The sequence below is a fragment of the Harpegnathos saltator genome, unplaced genomic scaffold (genome assembly GCF_003227715.2).
Source record: "Harpegnathos saltator strain DR-91 unplaced genomic scaffold, Hsal_v8.6 scaffold45, whole genome shotgun sequence".
NCBI lineage: Eukaryota > Metazoa > Arthropoda > Insecta > Hymenoptera > Formicidae > Harpegnathos > Harpegnathos saltator.
In genome coordinates this window covers 741076-761067 of record NW_020230261.1, presented here as the reverse complement: position 1 = coordinate 761067, position 19992 = coordinate 741076, and the positions used below count along the sequence as shown (strand labels likewise).

General features: G+C 42.1%; 1 protein-coding gene across 6 annotated transcripts in view; it reads right to left on the bottom strand.

Annotated features, from left to right (window-relative positions):
• Positions 1 to 19992, bottom strand: part of LOC105190298 (octopamine receptor beta-3R) — a 160080-nt gene that overhangs the window by 9821 nt on the left and 130267 nt on the right. For all 6 annotated transcript variants that reach the window (XM_025301816.1, XM_025301817.1, XM_025301818.1 and 3 more), the window contains exon 4: positions 6065 to 6176. In XM_025301816.1, the coding sequence (XP_025157601.1) occupies positions 6065 to 6176 (112 nt within the window). The remainder of the gene's footprint in view (positions 1 to 6064; positions 6177 to 19992) is intronic.

Sequence of the window (19992 nt, the reverse complement as noted above, 5' to 3'; positions counted from 1 at the left end):
CGATAAATCCATTTATTTATTAATCTATTTTTTAAAGAAACTTTTACCTAATTTCTTCTCCGGGTTCTCGCGAAGAGAAAAAGGAAATATGTAATAAATTATAAATTATAACTGTATATATTTTCTTTTCCTCATTTCAACAACGAATAAAATTTCAACGACGCATCGAAATTGTTTTATTGTCGTTCCCCGCTCTTCTTGTAACATAATTTATGCTAAAAATTTCTTTCCTCTCGAACTTATTCTTTCCAAGAATCTATTTGTCTATTGATTTACTTTCTTTGCAAATCTCTTTTCTGATTCTTCCCCCGAGCTCGCGGAGAAATTACCGCAAGAAAAGTTGTCTTCCGCGGAAAAGGCTCGACATGTTCCGTGTAGACGAAAATAACAGTAAGAACGTAATGTGCACGTTCGACCGCATGTTCGACCACACACCGTCATATCATTATTAATGCACGAAGCATCGATCGAGCTGATGATACGGGTTTAGAACAATACCAAACAGATTGAGCAGGTTTAGAACAATACTACACAGATTTGCGGTCATAGGTCACGCCCGTCCGACGCGACTATCTCCGTTTGATGAGAATTACACAGAGCCATCGGTATCAATTAAATAAATTGGATTCTGAAAACTTCCGCTTAATTGCTGCCAATCTCGCCTTTGCGGATTTATCCTGATATACTTATTGTATATTCTGATATTTTCTCCATTGTCCAGCACATGATTTTTCGCGGAACACGGTGTCGCGTGAAAAAAGATGGAGCAGAGAGAAGAGAGCGAAGTATCAATTTCGCTGTATGAAATGAAAATATTTGTGGGTCAGCGTCGATAAATGAATGTTCCGCGCAAATATTTTACACAAATATTTTATTTATTCCATACAGTCGCGAAACTATTTTCGCACAAGAATCAAATAAAAAGCCGCAAGAAAAAAAACAAAAAAGAACATCCATTATTTCAGCGAACCTCGTAATTTTAATTGTTTCAAGAGATCATTTTCACTGAACCAAACGCGTTTAACTTGTGAAAAAAGCACTTAAACGATTATTTGTTTACTGGGGATTTTCATTTCCCTTCGGGCTGTAATTCAATCGTATAAATCAGTTTAATGTAAACTGTTGATTTTTTATACAATATAAATATTTAAGTCGCAATTATCGTGATTTACTGTTGCGAAGATAAAATGTAAATATACTTGCGTCCAAGTAAACATATTTTTGTTCGTGTTAATAAAAGGCAGGAAAAAGAAAGTGCGAGAGAGAGAGAGAGAGAGGCTGAGAGATGACGACAAGCAGTATTTATTTTGCAGTCTGGGAAATCTCTCTTCAAGTGCTCTGCAAAGTACCACCAAGAAAATATAACATTATTATAATTAAAATGCCACTCTCATGCCGTAGTAAATAATAACTTTCAGTATCAAAAGTAAATTACACACAATGATAGAGCGAAATTTACAAATATCAAATTGCAATACCATTATTAGCAGGTCGGCAGTTAAAGAACACAGATGTGTGGTGAAAAAATATCCAGATACTATACTCATTCTCGATATTATGCATAAAAGATATGATAAACTATGCAAGTGAGTAATGAGCACTGTGAATTTATTAACGTGGCATAATTCTCGAATTTAAATATTCAAAGGATTCGAAAACTAGGAGAGAGAGGAGGAGAGGAAGGAGGGAAAGAGAGAGAGAGAGAGAGAGAGAGAGAGGGGAGGAGAGGGAGAGAACGTCGTTGCTTACGAATTATTATATAATTATGAAAAAGAGAACCGCCGATGGGGCCGCATAGCCAAAGTTCAGAAACTGCGCGGAAAATGCATTTATTATTCATATGATAAAAGAGTGAGAGGGCCTATCACGACGGCCGGGTGAGACCGATAATTCTAAAACGTTTTTGGAAAATGTCGGAAGCTACAAAAAATTAAGTGCGAAGGTAAAACGTGGATGCTTTCAAGCCGGAGCGGTGCGCTCTATGCATTTGCATGAATAAAAACCGAGTTGCAAAAACCGGGTCGGCGTTCGGCGCGTTACTATCTATTGGCTTTTTTCGCTCTTCCCCTTCCCCCTCTCTCTTTTGTTTGCTCGATTTCCATAGAGAGCGCATTTTGCCGGTCGTAACTTCATTATGCCATCGTTTATCCGCTATTCGGCATTTAACAAAATTTTCGTCTTGCTCTCTCGCTCGATTTCCATCGTCGCGCTCGTATTCCGCGTCATATTCCGCCGGAGCCAAGTCAATTGGCGCATGGAAATGAAAAAAACGAACGATAAAAAGTAAAGCAGGACGATCTCGCTAATTCTATGGGCAATTTAGCGCCGGCGCACAGTGTTGCGAAACCTCCAAATAGTGGCCAGAAATCATATTGTCGCTATAATGTACTATAGTTTGAATGAAAAGCATACTATATTGTAAATACTAGTATTTCATCACTAAAATAACATGTTTTTTAATTTTATTATTTTATTTTTTACTTTTTTTATTTAAAAAAATTTTTGTTTTTTTTGTTTACTTTTTTTTTTAGTTTTTATCTTCTGTTTTTTATTTTATATATAATTATTAACTAAACAAAATATTTTATAAAACTATTCATTATCCGAAACCGCATTTGCTACAATTGGATTTGCAAGCAATTCAATAATTTCTTTAGGGAAGGGATCGGCTTTTTTATTTGAAACTTTTTTTAAAGATGAAATGATGGGATCTGAGGAAAGAAGAAGTCTTTTAGATAAATCTTCATTCGTCGCAATTCTCGAGTTTTTTCTTGTAGGATACTCTCTCGTATCTCTACAGTCTTTATTTTTACTATTGTTTACTACATTATTTAATTAGAGCTTAAACATTATCATTAATTATTATATTTGTATTTAACATTAGCAAAATTAACTCGAATAAAGGATTTTGATAGAGGATATAATTTTTGTGTTGAACAATATTACCTTCAGTAGAGCGTCTGACCGTAAGCGCACTGAATGTCGAACTCTGCTCATAAAATTTATCATATTTTTGTAAGCGCTGGATATCGCTGGATTTCTATCTTTGCGTAAGGATTAATAGATATTTTATCTTTATTTTCACAAAGGTACAACATGGTGCGAAATGATGCGATTTTTATATATCACGATATAAGTGATTAACTGTATATAAAAAGTGAGTCCTGTAAATCTAATTTTTATTGCATATATTTATAACTCTCTAATATACTCTTTATTGGAAATAAAACTACACAGATGAGATATTAAACACGGAACGTCATTTTCATGGTAAAAAATTGTTTCAACGCAAAATCATTTATGTCATTTGGAGGGTTATAATCCAGCTATTCTTTACTTCGTATCACGTGTACATTTGAATTCACTTATCGTCGTGATACAATTGGATTTCATCAAAGTGTTACCACAACTTATTAATTTGGAACTTTTAGAAAATATATTGAAAACGGGAACCGAAAATTTCGCTTTTTATTTTTTTCTATTTTGGCCACGTTTAGCGATTTCTGCAACACTGTGCGGCGAGTCGAACTGTTTTTTGGAGCAATCTAATCGTTTCGGGAAAAAAACGGGTGATTTATGAATCGAATTTTTTTTTTATATTTATTTATGGTTCAATTCAGGCACCCAAAAATTTCAATAAATTCCAAAAATGCCCTTTTAAGCTTCTGACACTAGAATTTGAAACATTTTATTCTTGAGAGATAGAATTTTCGTCGGAAGGAAGTACATTTATTTCGTGTTGACGATTGAAGAAGAGCGTTTCCCGAATTAATAACACAGTTTATTTAATATTCAATTTAATATCGAATAAATTATGAGATCGTACACTTTGTTTTCTCCTGGAACTTCTAACGCTAAATAAATCATCCAAAGTAAATGATTATAACGCGAATATGATCGATTACAAACATTTTATACTCGCGTTAGAAAAAACCGAGAAACTATATAATAAAAAAAGAGCGAATTTATTTGCCGTTCGTATCTTAAGAGAGAGAGAGAGAGAAAGAGAGAGAGAGAGAGAGAGGGAGAGGAAGAGGGAGAGGAAGAGGGAGAGGAAGAGGGAGAGGGAGAGGGAGAGGGAGAGAGAGAGAGAAACGCTTTTTAAATTAATTATGAAAATTCATTTAATACTGAATTTAATATCAATCAACTATTTAAAGTTCGGGGAACGTCTTCTCCTCGAATTTCTAGCGCCAAACAAATGCTCCAAATAGTCCATGCTGCCCTTTTACTCGCGAGAAGCGATTTTCGCCGAAAGAAGAAGGAGCATTTATTTCGCATTGACAGCCTGAGAAACGCGCTCTCCGACTTAATTGCCCGTTTACTCAGCGCCGAATCGAATACCGAATAAATACAATGAATTTGAAAAATATCAGCTCAGACTCCCGACGTTAGACAAACGACCCGAGATACATCTCCTCGCCCCCAAGATTTCGGTTTCTGAATTTCCGCGGCAGATATACAATCGTCTCTTTCTCTTTCTTCTGCGCGTGCGCGCTCAAACGCACTGCCGACTTTCCCGCGAGATTTCTCCGGGATCGGAACTTTTTGTGTCGTCGGCGAATTCGCTTCCCGAGCAACTGAATGACCACATCGCGTTATATCTGAACAATCAGCGTGTTCTTCGTGTTTCTTCCGGGGGGGTCGCATGCACCCCCGGCGGCGAGACGGACCCATCGATCCTCCTGCCCGCCCTTGACTCCACAGAACGCGTCTCCTCCTTCCGTCTTGCGATCCCTATTTCAGTACCTCTGACCGAGAAGCGTCTTCGCGCACGGGCGAGTGGCGGGACGACAGTTTTCCCAGCCGCGAGGCGGGCGGGACGGATTTTCATATTGCTCGGGCGCGCGCAGAGGTCCGTTCGGTCGAGCAAATAGTCGAACTTGCGCGAGCAAGCTCGCGGAGAGGCCGCGCTGAGCCCTCGGCAAACTCTATAGAAATGCACTCTGCGCCCGCATTAATAAAACATGGGACGAGCGGAAGACTTCTCGCGATTTTCCCTCTCGATTTCCCCGCCCTCCCTCTCTCTCTCTCTCTCTCTCTTTCACTCTCTCTCTCTTACTCTTTCTCTCTCGAATCCTCCTGTCTTTCTCGATCGCTGTGTGTCTCTTCGCTAACTGTGAATATTCGGCCGTTCCGTCTCCCCTGGAGGCGAGGACACGACAACGAGGATTCGATCCATAAATCCCGTGGCAAAAATTTCGCCGGACGCTCGCTCGCTCGCTCTTCGCCAAGTCTTCTAAGTGAGTTCTCGCGACAAAGTGACTTTCGTTCTGAGTGAAACTACTTAGCTCGACAAAATTTTGCGCTTCGCTGCGCTCTCCCCCTCTCTCTCTTTCTCCTCCATTATTTATTTTCTCCTTTATTTACTCTCCTTTCTTTATTATATTCTGATTGTTCTTTTTTTTTCTGAACAGAATGGAAGAAAAATAACATTGTTTCAATTGAGCATTTTTTATAACGGCCGTTGTTCATAAAGTGATTACTATTTTCTCTTTTCTGTCTCGCATGATGTTGCGGGATTGGATTAGACTTTCTTTTTTGCAAACTGCTATTAATTATAATTTTCGTTATTTAATTGTGTTAGATGTATATATTCGAACGAGTTTTGCTCTGATATAAGTAAAATTTACTCCCTTTTTCCTTCTCCCGCGCTCTCCCTCTCTCTCTCTCTCTCTTTCTCTCTCTCTCTCTCTCTCTCTCTCTCTCTCTCTCTCTCTATCTCTCTCTCTGTCTCTGTCTCTGTCTCTGTCTCTGTCTATCTCTCTCTTTCTCTCTCTCTCTCTCTCTCTCTCTCTCTGTCTCTCTGTCTCTTTCTCTCACGCTCTCTCGATTTTGCTGTTTCTTCTCTTCTTTATCTTTCCCTTTATTTTTCCCTTTCTGTTTCTCTCTTTTGCTTTCTCTTAATAAATTGGTTGATATTTAGAAGTAACGTCGGTAATAACTTGAATTTTATCGAGATGACTTCCGCGCTCAACTCCCGCGAGTGAAGTTTATTCTTAGTTTAATAATCGTCGGTTGGGTCGCGCGGAACTTTTTTAACGACGACCGCGTCGACGCTTACCAGAGAAAGAACGGCAGCCAACAAAGTATGAACGCTCCCATGATGATACCGAGTGTCCTCGCGGCTTTGTGCTCGGCTCTCCAACTCTTCGTTTGTTGTCGTATCGAGGTACCTGGAACAGAAACAGTCGAATTATTACGATCGTCCCGGTCAACGGGGCCACGTCTCGTTCCTCTCGTCGTGCATGTTGCACAAGAGTGCAACTGCAACGATAACAGCACCGTGAACAGGGCGAGATTTCCCGCTCGAGGCGGCGAGTCGAAATCGCAGGGCGAATATATCGCGAGCCGGAAAGCACCGGCGAGATCTCGCAGATTGGAAAGTTCACGACGGGTATTCACTGGCCGATCTTATATTTAAGATCGTCTTAAGCTCGTCTTAGGCTGCCGCGCAGCTGTTGGCTACTTACATCAGTTCTCAACATCTTTCGGGATTAATTAAAGAATGTCTTACAAGATTGGCCTGTGAATACCGCGCTGAAAAGTATCCTCGCGCTTTTATCAGCTCAAACGCAAACTTTAACGATCTTCGTGTCGTACACAGGTCGAGATAATAGCCTTACATTTCTTAAGAATAGGATTAACATTTATTAATAGCGTAGCCTTGACGCTCATATTTATGGTATTAAATCCTCACTAGGGTGAAGCATTCGGTTTCTCAGTTAGACTCATCGAGTTTATATTCCTGCGTTATGATTATCCATTATTGAAAAAAGAGATATCTCTCATGTACTTTTCTTTTATATGTGATATTATATTGTTGAAGACATTTTTGCGTAACCGCGGATTGTCAGGATCTGCTCGTCATGCATTATTGATTTGCCGTTCGCTGAATATTCGAGGAAAAACGGCGGAGTCAACGCGCAGTGATCGCTTCGCGCGAATGTCCGGAGACAAAAGTGAGGGGAGAATAGCAGTTGAGAGAATAGCACCTAATTAAATAGTAATCTAGTTGTACCGCTCGTTAACTACATTGTCAAACTTGCAGCTGCAATTGCCGGGCCGATACCGGCGATTGGAAAGATCCTCCCGAACTTTGGAAATTTCCCAGCCAGCGTATCGTGCGCTAACTTGTCGATTTGCGAGATCGCTCTTTTTTTTTTCCGAGACAACGAGGCCGCTTTTTCACGAGCGAGCCGGACGAAATTATTCCGGGGTCTTGCTTGATTTTTGCGCGAGAAGTCGTCCCGTTCGCAGTCGCGCGCCGTTGTTACCGCCGCTCCAATCCGATATATAATCGCAATAGCGATTGCATTTATAATTACGCATCAATTACGACGCGCTTATCCCCTCCCTCTCTTCGTGTGTGCGCGCGCGCGCGCGCACGATAGCGATGTGAATTTATCGGCAAAGCGTGCGTATTAACGCGTTATACCTCCGTCGAAGTGCGTGTTCGCGTGTCGAATTACAACACACTGCGTAAATTTTAATTCAAATCCGTCCGGTGAGCGAGAGAGAGAGAGAGAGAGAGAGAGAGAGAGAGAGAGAGAGAGAGAGAGAGAGAGAGAGAGAGAGAGAGAGAGAGAGAGAGAGAGAGAGACTAATGTCGTATTTGCATAATTATTCCTACAAAGTAAACTGAAATCGCAATAATATAATATAATCGCAATAACAATAATATAATAACGATCCGCACGCGCTTCGCGGAAACGTTTCGCGGTGTAGCGTTCAATTTTACGCCATTCTGTGGAGGAACTCGCAGCCGTCGCGCATTAACGACGCGAATTCAATTGCGCACGTGTTGCCTTGACGGTTCTTCGTGACAATTAAGTTCGTAGTCGCCGGCGCCGTGATCGTTTGGAAATCTGATCGAGGCGGGGTTTGGTCGGCTATCGCTCGCGAAATTGGAATGGTGACTGCGCGAGGTGGATTATCGCGTTTTCTAATTGCGATGTACGATTATGGCGGCGTCGATCGTCCGATTAGCGCGACATTAAAATCAAGGTCATAGACAGCTCGAAATTAAAATCAAGGTTGTACGAGATCATTAATGCCGAATTTAGCCGCCGGCTGATGTACTGATGTCGAGGATTGCGCGAGAGGGGAAAGGGAGAGATCGATCGATCAGAGCTTGCGCCTCGCCACGTTCCTCCAGCGTGCTTTCTCTCCCTCGCGTGTTCATGTTCAAATTCCGACGATTAACGCGGAATCTCACGATTGTGTAAATGCGCGAGAGCGAATTCGACAGGTCGCATAGAACTGCGGGTATCAATGAAATCGGAGGTTGAAGAGGGAGAGAGAAATTCGTAAGATTGCGCTTCGCGAACGATGCGAGTCGCATATCAGACGCGCGATATCAATCGCGCTGCGGTCTACGCGGCGAAACAACGCGAAATGCTCTTTTTCGCGGATAAAGTTCGTAGCGGGCGAGAGAAACGCGCCGGAAGCTCGCGGATCGATTTCCTACGCTTCCCATTGAGAGTTCGCGAAATCATTTTCCCTGTCCGTTCGTTCGCGCTCCTTCGTTCATCCGCGCCATTCGCCGATCGATCGATCGAATTGATCGATCGAATATCTTTGGAGAAATATTCTTCTTCTCCGTATATTCCGTGTATATTTCATCTGTATATTTTTATTTATTTATTTATTTATTTATTTATTTATTTGACGCTGTACGGGTAAAACACCCTTTGGTATACAAAAATTGAGATGACTAATATAATGAAGGAGAACAATCAAACTTACATATATATAATGAAAAGTCTTAAAATTACATATGTCAAAAACCAAAACAATATATACAAAATTAGTGAAAAATGCAGCGTTTAGTGCAAATGAGGAAGCAAAATGCGGCGAAGATTGTTTCTGAAAGTATTCAATGAATTATCGAAGAAGTCAATGCGAGTCGAATATCTGTTAGCTATCATTAACATTCTGTTTGTGCAGCTGAATTTACCATAGTTCGTGCGATGCCTTTCAATGTGGAACACGTTGAATTCCACGATCGAATCGGCCTAGATGGTACATAAAGTTTACATGCGGCGAGGATGGCAGAGCAATTGATATGATTGTGCAGAACTTTAAATAAGAATGTTAGATCAAGTATTGCACATCTAGATTCTAGTGACAATAAATTATGACGAAAGAGCTCAGGCACATAATTGTGATCCGCGAAATGCATAGTATCATTCGCAACGGATCTGGCAAGGCGGAAAAAACCGGTGCTGAATCCTTTCAATTAGAAGACAGTGATTCTCTGACAAGGTGACCACACAATACCGATCCATATTTTTTCATTTTAATGCTTTTAAATTTATTGCTTTCCGCGCTTCGGTCCGAAATGTTGCCGCGATAAAGTAAAATAATAGATATTCAATTAATATGTTCTTTAAAGTCTAATTTAACGTAAACATAAATATAAACTGCAGAAATGAAATATGTTGCGTAATAATTTCTTTTTGTATAACTGTTTCCGTTAAAGAGGAGTGCGTGAACTTGGCACTTTTTCTTTTTCCTTTTCTTTTTTGTTTTAATTAAATGCATTACTTCCGCTTTATATCACACTGTGACCAGATCTAAATCTACGTGAAAAGGCTTGACATATTTTGCACTGATCCGAGCTCCACGCGATGCATTTTAATTAACGGCATGCCAACAAGAGCCCAATTAAATATTTCAACAGGCCATTGAAATATTTTGTATAAATGTAATGTAAAACTTGCGTCCATCGCGAATGACAATGGTCGAGCGTATTTAATGCACTCGAGCGTGCAATAATTCTCAAGTTTTTCGCGCGTGACGATAAATATTATGACGAGAGGTGGCGGGTGATTTTTGAACGCTTCAGTTCGAAATGTTGCCGCGATAAAGTAAAATAATAGATATTCAATTAACATGTTTTTTAAAGTCTAATTTAACGTAAACATAAATATAAACTGCAGTTGTTTCTGAATTAATTTGTATCACCATGCAAATTATTTTATGAAACGAGGGAAAAGCCTAAATATATAATATTATAATATCATAATATATAATAATATAATGCCTAATAAGGTTCTAAGTAAGATAAATTTACGTAGTTGGTTTAGTTGGTAAAACATGTCTGCTGGAGAGACATATTTTTTATATAATCTTATAAATCGTGCTCACAACTATGGATTTGAGTTTGCGTAGACGTACAGGAAAAATTGCGCATTCATCCAATGTAGGCGATAGAAAAATTGTATCATTATATTATAGAGAGTATATTTATATTATATTATATTATTATTTATATTATATTATATATTATAGAGAGTATCATTATATTATAGAGAGGTGATCCATATTCGCTCTTTCTCATATAAGTTAGATCGCTCTCATCGACTCGAAAAATACGTTTGTCAACGACATTATAATCGTTTTTAATTATTATAATATTAAATTGACGTTTTTTAGCTAACTCTGAAATAAGTATATCGTATATCCTGCAACGCGTCACTATTTCCTATAATTTACGCAATATTACGACACCGTCCACCATAAAGCGAACCACTCGCAGTCGTGAAACGCATTAATCCCCCTTACGAGGCAAGCCCGTCATATGGCGGGCGGAGTGAAAAATATGTTTAGGATCATATAATATTGACTAATAATAACATCTCGGGGTTTTTGAAGTCGTTGATCACAAATTTGAATTCAAAATTTAGAAAAGCAAAGTGGCGGGTCTAACATGAAGTACCGAAACGTAACAAGTTACTTGATTTGAATAAAACTCGGTACACGGGAATTTTTGAGATCGCTGATTACAAACCTAAACTCGAAATTTGTAATCAGCGACCAAAAAATCCTCGAGACTGAGTTTTATCGGAATCAAATTATTTCCACTTCTCTGCCGTTTGGGGACAAACAGTAAAATTTTATTTCCACGTAAAGGGTTAACGCGTTCTGCGTAATTATTCCCCGTAATTTTAAATCCCGATAATTAACAATACAATTTGGAATGATACACTTGGACAAATGTTCAGAAGTTATATATAATTCTCGAATTCTCCAATATATTACAAAAAATTCGGAACTAATATTTTTATAGTTAGGCAGAATTTCGTCTCCAATAATGTGTCAGTGGCGAGTCGTTGAAAAAGAAGGAAGAAAATAAATATATGTCTAACTATAAAAGTAGAGGAGCGATACTGTAGAAACAATTACAACAAATTTGTGTATTATATAAATCTTGGATCGTACAGAAATTATGGTCGAAATTATCACATAATCGTTTGAAGTTTTTATGCATGTTTGATTTTTTAATTTATGCACTGCTGTAATTATTCGAATATTTTGTTGCTTTATTTTTTTCCTTGTCTGCTGTTTGTATAATAATCTCTACTGCAATATCGGCGTATTTCAGCCTTGCAAAAAGTTATAAGAAGAAACATAATGCAACGTAATTTATATTACAATATTTTCTCCGTGAATGAATTGATCTTATTACAAATATCGATTCGCGGTTGAATCGAGGATCCCGCCAAAACCCATCGAGTGCCGCCTCTCTCTTTTGTTTTTGTGCTTTTACTGTCTCAACGTCATCTTCGAATTCCGCCGATCACAGCAGTGAAACGTCACGATTGTGCAAACGTGCTGCTACTAACTCACGTAATTCCAAGTATCGATTCGCGATATTAAAAATTCAGGACGCAAAGAGTACCCAATAATCGACCGACCTGGCGAGGTTTTTTTCCCTCGAGGCCGCGCGAGAATTTCTCTGCATAGACCATTAAAACCGGCCTCCCCAATTTCTAATATAATCACGTTGCATTACCGAGAGAGAGAGAGAGAGAGAGAGGGAGAGAGAGGTGCCGTCGAGCCACGTTATCGCGGTGCGTTCACGCCGCCGCCTGCAGCGGGGGGATAATCGCGGCCACGAGAGCGTCCTCGTGCGCGAAACTTTCCCGCCCGGCGAAGCCAACAACGTGCTTAATCTCCTTCGTGCTCCTCGACCGCGACCGCTTTGGCCTTTCGACGTTCGTAATTAAAGGAGCCAACTAAAAACGAGAAGAAAGGGAAGCGGGAAAGGGGAAAACGGGACGAACGGAATCGGCGGCGGAAATTCGGTTCCCAGGCTGATCATTCGGCTGCGGCTCGTCGGTGGGCGAGCGGTCGCGGGAAATCGAGTTTCCTCGACTCGCGCGCGCGCGCGCGCGGAAAACCACCCTCGGACAGTTGCTTTTCGCACGAGCGGACTCGCGCGCGCACGCGGCGAAGCCGCAGACAGAGCGAATTCATTTGGGCGGGGTTATATCCGGGGGGTTGTTTAGATAATACACGGAGCAGAACGCGGAATGGAAGGGTGTCCGTTCGGACAGGCTGAAGGGTTCGCGTGCTCGGCCGCAGTCAGGCAGATTTAGGTTGGTTGGTCGATGCTCAACGCGTCTCCCCGCGCCCGCGCGCTTTCCTCCGTGCAATCAATGCGCTCGTCTATCGAGATATAAGAAGCGTCCGTTTGTACAGGGTGATTCCGAGGGAGGGGTGCAAGCAAGCGCGAGCTTGTTTGTTGGTGGATTCGGAGGAGCGAGCCCCACGACGATTGGTCGCGCGACGTCGATGTCGCCGAGTCGGATGCAATGTTGGGGGTTAACCGATTGAAAAAGCTTGGCTGACTGAGATAGTCGGGAACTGAATAATTGAAATCGATCAATGTTCGTGGAGACGGTTAATTTAATCGATTGATAAGATCCATCGTTAATCATCGTGTGATGAGTCGAATTCAAGTGATGGTTTAAACGATCATTATTTGTTAAACGATATCAATCACGATGTACTCGATGTTAATTGTGATATTTTCGTGACTTTGGTCAATCGAAATTTCCATCGATTTGTCCGGAATCAAGAAGAGCTTTTTTTTTAATCGAGAGATCATGTGTGAGAGAGACAGGCGCTCTTCTCGTCACTCTGCGTGTGGAAATATCGTGAAATGAATACTTTGCCAGATGTTTGATGTTTGATTTCATGTTTGATTTGGGCATTTTCTGAGATATAAAAATGGTAGAGATATAAGAAAAGATATTTCGCAAAGTATCCGCTTGTTGATCTTAGTTTAACACTTCTCACGCATAGAATGATTCGAAGAATATATAAAATAAATAGTAGTAGGGATTAACAGTTATAGTAACAGTATTAGAGTGACACAATCAATAGTAAAATCTTATTCGATATCCGAAGTACTTCCCTGTCTCGTATCTTTATTTGTCTTTACAGTTTTCTTGAAGTTATTTATAATTTCTACATCATCGTAAATTTTATATATGTTTCGTATACATAATTTTGTCTTATGCTTGAGGGTGCTGTAGTTCGTAAATATTTATGAACACACACTCTATAAAGCGACTTGGAAATATTTGAAATTTTCCTACACAGTGCCTATATTTTATCATTTTTTATTGTGCATGACCTTTCCGTATTTCTCAATGATCGCTGAGCTTCTATTTAGAGAGAAAATCGAGGTGAGTACGATGAAATCATTCTTGCCTGAAAATCGGCCCCGAAATTCGCGGAATCGAGCGTCTCACTCGGGCTTTCCTCATGGATCACCCTGTACGTGTGCGCACACGCGCGCGGGACAATCGGGAAATGCGAGACAATCGCGACCTTATTTCGCGTCGTGTAATCTCGAAGCTAAAGTTGCGTCTTAATACAACGCTCGTTACCGAGCCACCGCACGGCGCGAGACGGTGACGTCTCCGGGGAAATACCTTTAACGCTTTTGCGGTCCGATTTTCTTTCACGGTTTAAAGGGAGCACGAGTAACGACCGACAGTCTCTCGCACACAATGATAATACGACCTCACCGTTCTTGAGTTTCCCTTTTCCGGGGGGGGGAGGGGGGGAAAGCGACATCTCTCGTAGAATTCGAGCTTGTCAACGAGAAAGCTGTACACACACACACACACACTCAACGTTCAAACATATCATAAATGTCAAATATAATCAACATGTAGATTACAGACATACGTTTTCGTGAAAGTGCGTGTTGATGCACTTAGTGTTAATGATTAATTTCACTAATTACTTTGCCCGTTAATTCGTTAATCACTAATGCCAAGATATTTACGTAGCATGAGTAATTAGTGCTGACGTGTTAACAGGGTAGTTCACAAATATTTCGACACACTACGTAAGAACAATGGTCTCACGATTCAACTCCCGATTCAGCGCCTCGATGTTCCGTTAACCCTTTGAAGCGCGAATTTTTCTATGCAATAATAAAAGAAACTGATTATGTATATAGGGGTTTTCTGATCTGGGTCGCTGATTACGAATCCGGAGTCGAAATTTTAAAATTCAAAATGGCGGATTCAATATGGCGACTTCAAATGGCTAACTTTGATTTGATGATATTATGGATATGTATCAAACTCGGTATATATATATGTTTTTTCGATCATAGATGACAAATACAGAGTCGAAATTAAAAAATTCAAAATGGCGGGTCCAATATGGCGAGTTCAAATGGCTAACTGTGATATGATATTATGGATTTTAATTTCGGAAATCTGATAACAAATTCGTAATCAGCGACCCAAAAAACCTCCGTGTACCTATTTCTGTCGAAATCGAAGGATTTTGAACATTCTTCTCCACCATATATTGGATCCGCCATTTTGAATTTCGAAATTCTGACCCCGGATTCGTAATCGGTGACCTCGAAAACCCCAGGGTATCAATTGTCATCCATATAGCTATAATTGTTCTCTCTGACGCGAACTTTTTGTACAAAAAACACTGTTTTTTTGCATTTAACTATTTGTATAAACAATTTCATAAACAATTTATGAGAATTACACATTACAACATACTTAATAACATAATGCTCGAATGAAAACCCAAAAAAACAGCAAGAAAATCGAGTGTTTTATATCTGAAAAGCGTAATAAAATGATGAAAACAGAAAAAGGTGGCACTCCAGAGTGCCGCTTCAAAGGGTCAATCGAGAGATCGAATTTCGACCTCCTCTGTTACAATCGCGCGGAGATCACGAGACGTAGACGCTCGAGGACACAGATTTGCTTCTTTCGTTCGTTCGTGTTCGTCGCTTCGATTCTCACGGAAATTCTTAGCGCGCGCGATCCGACGGCCGCGATCGGACGGTGCGCTTTAATGCACCGCACGATGCATCGCGCCCTCTTGGCATGATGTCATAACAAATAACGCGTTAACGAGCGGACGATACGACGACAATTAAAGCGGTAATCGGTGGCGGAGATCGCGAGATCATCCCGCTGAGATGATCGAGAGCGGCCGCCCACTTTGACACCACCGTTTCGTCCCGTCGCGTTTTTCCGGCGAACTGACCGGCCGGCCGAGCATAATTATTCCGTAATTACGCAATTATGCGGTTTCCGTGAGAACCGGGAAATTTCGCCGCTGACGAGGTGTTCTTGCGAGCTCGCGGAAACATCGCACGCTCCCGCTCCACTTTCGCATAATGCAACGGCTCTTGTCGGCTTTGCGAGTTACATCGGTTAACGTAAACGGCCAACTGACAGGCGGACAGACGGACGGGCCGAGTTTGCAAGGTGCTCCGGCAGCAACGAAAATCCCCCGTCGGTTTCTTCCGAGAGTTTTTTTGCATCGGCTTCCCTTCGTCAGGCATCCGGCTTGACGTTAAATCGCGGAGTCCTTATTCCTTTCTTCTCGCTTCTTTCTTGGATTTTTCGTTGCTTGGATTTTTCGAGGTTAATTATTAATTCGCTGTTCGCTCGGGGAAAATTGGAGGGTTTTTTTTTCTACAGTAGCTAGTGAGAAATTGGAGAATCTGCCTACATGGAACACTTTTTGAAATTTAACTGAGATACAAATTGATTTTCTAAAAGGGGTTAGAAACTCTGGTTGGGAAATCTGCGCAGGTTCAAGTTAGAAGCGTGTGTCAAACGTGTGATTCTAGGTGGGAAGTACAAACAGTTCCCATTTGCTTTAGTCAAAGTTCTCAAAGAGAGAGAGAGAGAGGGGGGGGGAGATTTTTTAATTTTCAACTTGTGTTAAAATTGAGCGAAACGTAAAAATTAAGCAACACTTTGAAAGAATAAATATTGATAAAGTGCAAATACTCAGGATGTTTCACATGTTTTCGAAATTTTATCTTTCTTCTTTTATTCCACGGGATTCACAATAGTTCGCAATAAAAATGGAGAAAATGCTCTGTTTGATTCCACAGAAATAGAGAGCAATTTTACGAGTAGAGAAGAACATGGTATTCCCACGAGATATTTCTGTTTCAATTTTAGACAGAAAATCCCATATTTGGGATAAGAATAGGACTTCTAATTGGTATTGTGATGGAATAATTAATTTTGGGACTGACTCGGGCATCCTCATTGGGATTTATGCCCCACCTGGGAAAATCTTGGGGAAATCTCCGTGCGAGCTTTTTAATTCGTTTCTCCGCGAACCCCGTCGCAAATAAATGCAGTAATTCCATTAGAAGGGAAGTCGAACAACAAGAACAACCGAACTTCCCCGGCTGCGGTGCGGAACAAAAGTACCTCGGGAATATACGCGGCGAGAAGCCGCCGATTGTTTTAATTCGCGAAAGTGACCTCGCGACCACCGTATGCCCGATTTCCGCCTTCAACTCTTCTCTCGGCACGTTCCTCACACCTCGAGATAAACAGATAGATATCGAGTGCGCTCGCTCGAGGGATTCACTCCCTAAGAGCGCTTGTGACAGAGTAATCAACGTTGTTATATCGGTCACTGATTTTGGATTAATACTACTCACTACTCCAGCGTCCCCTGATTATGCCGTTAAATGATCATACGGAGAGATATTTTTGCAATTATAAGAGAGAGAGAGAGAGAGAGAGAGAGAGAGAGAGATTCTCCGCGTTTGCCTGTGGCGTTGTAGTCTTTCCCAGCGCACAATACGAGCGCGTGAGTGAATAACGTTTGCTGCGCGCGAAACATTCCATCGTGATCAATATCGCGTGCGTATCGGCAGTGCGGCGACGGCGACTTGATATGCAACATCTGTATCAATCTCATCTCCTCGCGAATCACGTTCCCAATAATAGACGCGACCGGCAGAAAGAAATGCGAGACGTGGAGAGGAGAGAAGAGGGGAGGCGCGGCGGGGCAATCCGTTTTAGTTACGACCGCGGAATTACGTAGCGATGGAAGGACGAAATGGAATTATTAAGGATAATCGAGTCGACTCTCTCTCCCTCCCTCCCTCCCTCCCCCCCCTTTCTCTCTCTCTCTCTCTGTGTGTGTGTGTGTGTCTCTCTCTCTCTCTCCCTTTTAAGCGAACGTTCAAATTGATTCTTTTACGGCTATCCGGATGGAATATTTTACTCTCGGACTTTATAGCGAGCCGAATTAAATTCGCTGCACGACGATAATATCCGCCGCCGTAACTGGAACTGAGCGAGCAAGACGATCTGTCTCGTCGATCGCGGGAAAACACGTAAAAGAGCGACCTTAATCTTTTGCACGTGACTTTGCCAACAACTTGTATCGCTTTCCGAAAGCGGATAGTTCTTTGTAATTCAGCATCGCGCCCCGACCACCGTCGAATTTCGATGACGACGCAGCGTAATCTCGCTTTATGCGAGTAAGCGGCGGAGAATTGCAGTATCATTGAGCCGGCCGGCGGATTTCTCGAGATACTTGAGAGTCCGAGAGAGAGAGAGAGAGAGAGAGAGAGAGAGAGAGAGAGAGAGAGGGAAAGAACGTCAGAATGGTTATCTGCGAATAAGGAAGATCAGGTCAAGTTGGCTTTGGAGTCGTGTTGGTTTCGCTTCTGTATTCATCTGCAGAGGAATGGTTTCTATATTCATTGCGAGAGAAAAGAAATCGCTTTGAAAAATATCCCTGGGAAATCATTTTAGAAAATTTCTTTTCCATTATTTTGTGTTACTTTCACAAAATTTTCTCAAGATTTCTCCGGAATGCCGAAATTTGTCCCGAAACAAATTATTCCGTTATAGTATCAACTGGAAGAGAGAATTATTCCATTTTTATTTCAAACGTGAGTGTTTTAGAATCGAGACAAAAATATCCTGCGGAAACTCCTGTAGCTTTTGTTAACGGACAAAATCGATGTAACATTTTGACAGAATAAAACAGAGAAGATACTTTAAATTTATATCGACTGACAAAGCCGACGGGATAAAAACGAAGAAAGAATAAACGCTTAAATCATTTTATAAGTATATATTAACGTTTTTTATACATTTTATATATTCTGCAAATTTACTTTCTACGTATCCGTACTCGTAAAGCGTAAAATACTCAAAGTGTTCCACACGTTTCGCTCATTGGTAATGTAAAGACCAAGAAAAGTCAGAAAAGTCTTCGGGGAGAGGGGGGGGGGGAACGTCTTCGAGGGAAGCCAATGGGATTGAGGTTTTCCTTAGGTTTCTCATTGGCATCCGCATATTTGAGATATCATGCTTGTAATCCAAACTCCCTCCCCCATGTCGTCTAATCTGATTTGTGAGAAATCAGATTCGATCCCAATTACAAGCCAAGAAAATTTCCACGTGGGTGCGCAAACAAAACGCGTGGGCTACTCGATTCTCCGGTCAACTTGACCCGGTTCACCGCATTCGAATGATCCATCTTAGTGTTATCCAACGACAGCCGCGCGCGCGCGCGAGAGAGAGAGAGAGAGAGAGAGAGAGAGAGAGAGAGAGAGAGAGAGAAAGAGAGCGAGTTCAATCGCGTCCTCAATCAAGATCGCGCGAGGCCGGCTCGCTTCTATCGTCTCGACGACGACGACGACGACGACGACGACGACGAGCACGACGACATCCTCGTGGCTTTTGCTTCCTCGAACGCGCCTCGAAATCAGCCGTCGCGAATCGATGCGCCCCCATATAGAGCGATGACCTGATTCGCTCAGCCCAGTAGTAGGCCGCGCAACGCGCGCGCCTCCTTGTGCACGAGGGCGACCTAATTTACGAAAGGCCTTTCAGAAACGTCGACATTTAGCTAAGTACATATCATTCCCGGCCGCGTGCAACTATGTATACGTGTACACGTCTTTATACGCACGCGTGTGTGTGTGCGCGCGCACGTGCGATTCCACTGTAAGTGTCTCCATAGGCGCACGAGAGCTACCCCTGCAGCCAGGATATTGTCGCGCCCATCAAGGGGCTAGGGAGGAGGAGAGGGTATAGGCTGACTTCGCGGGTGTTTTAGTCAGCCGGGACGACGTTTCAGCGTAATGTTAGCGCAGCGCGGCGTAGCGTGGCCTATTAACTCGCTCGAGCGAGATACCGCGAATTCGAAAATACGCTTCGCTGCAGCCGACCGCGAAAGAGAGGGCGAGAGAGAGAGAGAGAGAGAGAGAGAGAGAGAGAGAGAGAGAGAGGGAGAGAGAGAGAGAGAGGAGGCATGGGTGGTGGCGGGAGAGTGAGAGGATTCAAATGAGGGCGATTGAGCGCGGGCGCGCGGCTGAAGTTGGCGCTTCTCCTCCTCTGACTGATGTTATCCATCGCGGGTCTCTCGCTCTTCGGCATTCGCGGTGCCGATCGTTGTTTGCCTAGCGATCGCTCCGTGAATCCTCCTTGCTCGCTCGCCGCCAATTGTTTGCCAATCCGCGCTGAATCCTCCCGCGGGAATTGACGCTCCTCGAGCGATCCCTCGCTCGTGAAACGCTTCGCGAATCGTCTCGTTCGTCTGCCTCGTCGGTGGACTCGCCGTGGACTCGCGCGTATAGATTTGGCTTTCTTGTGGCAGCTTTGAGCAGTTGGATCGAACGTTGGCTAGATTACATTTTCTGCCTCGTTATTGGCTGATTACTCACGGATATGTGAAATCGGTTCTGCGATGCGGCCGAAGTCTGGTCGTCTGGCCGTCGACTAACATGATTGACTAACGCGGGAACCGTCGGCGATTACCTATTTCTGCGGGAGCGATCGAAGTAACAGGCCTTGGAAAAAATACATTACGCAAGGGCGAAATGTCCATTCGTTTCGTTTAATTTTGCTCAACGTCCGTTAAAAGCGTAAA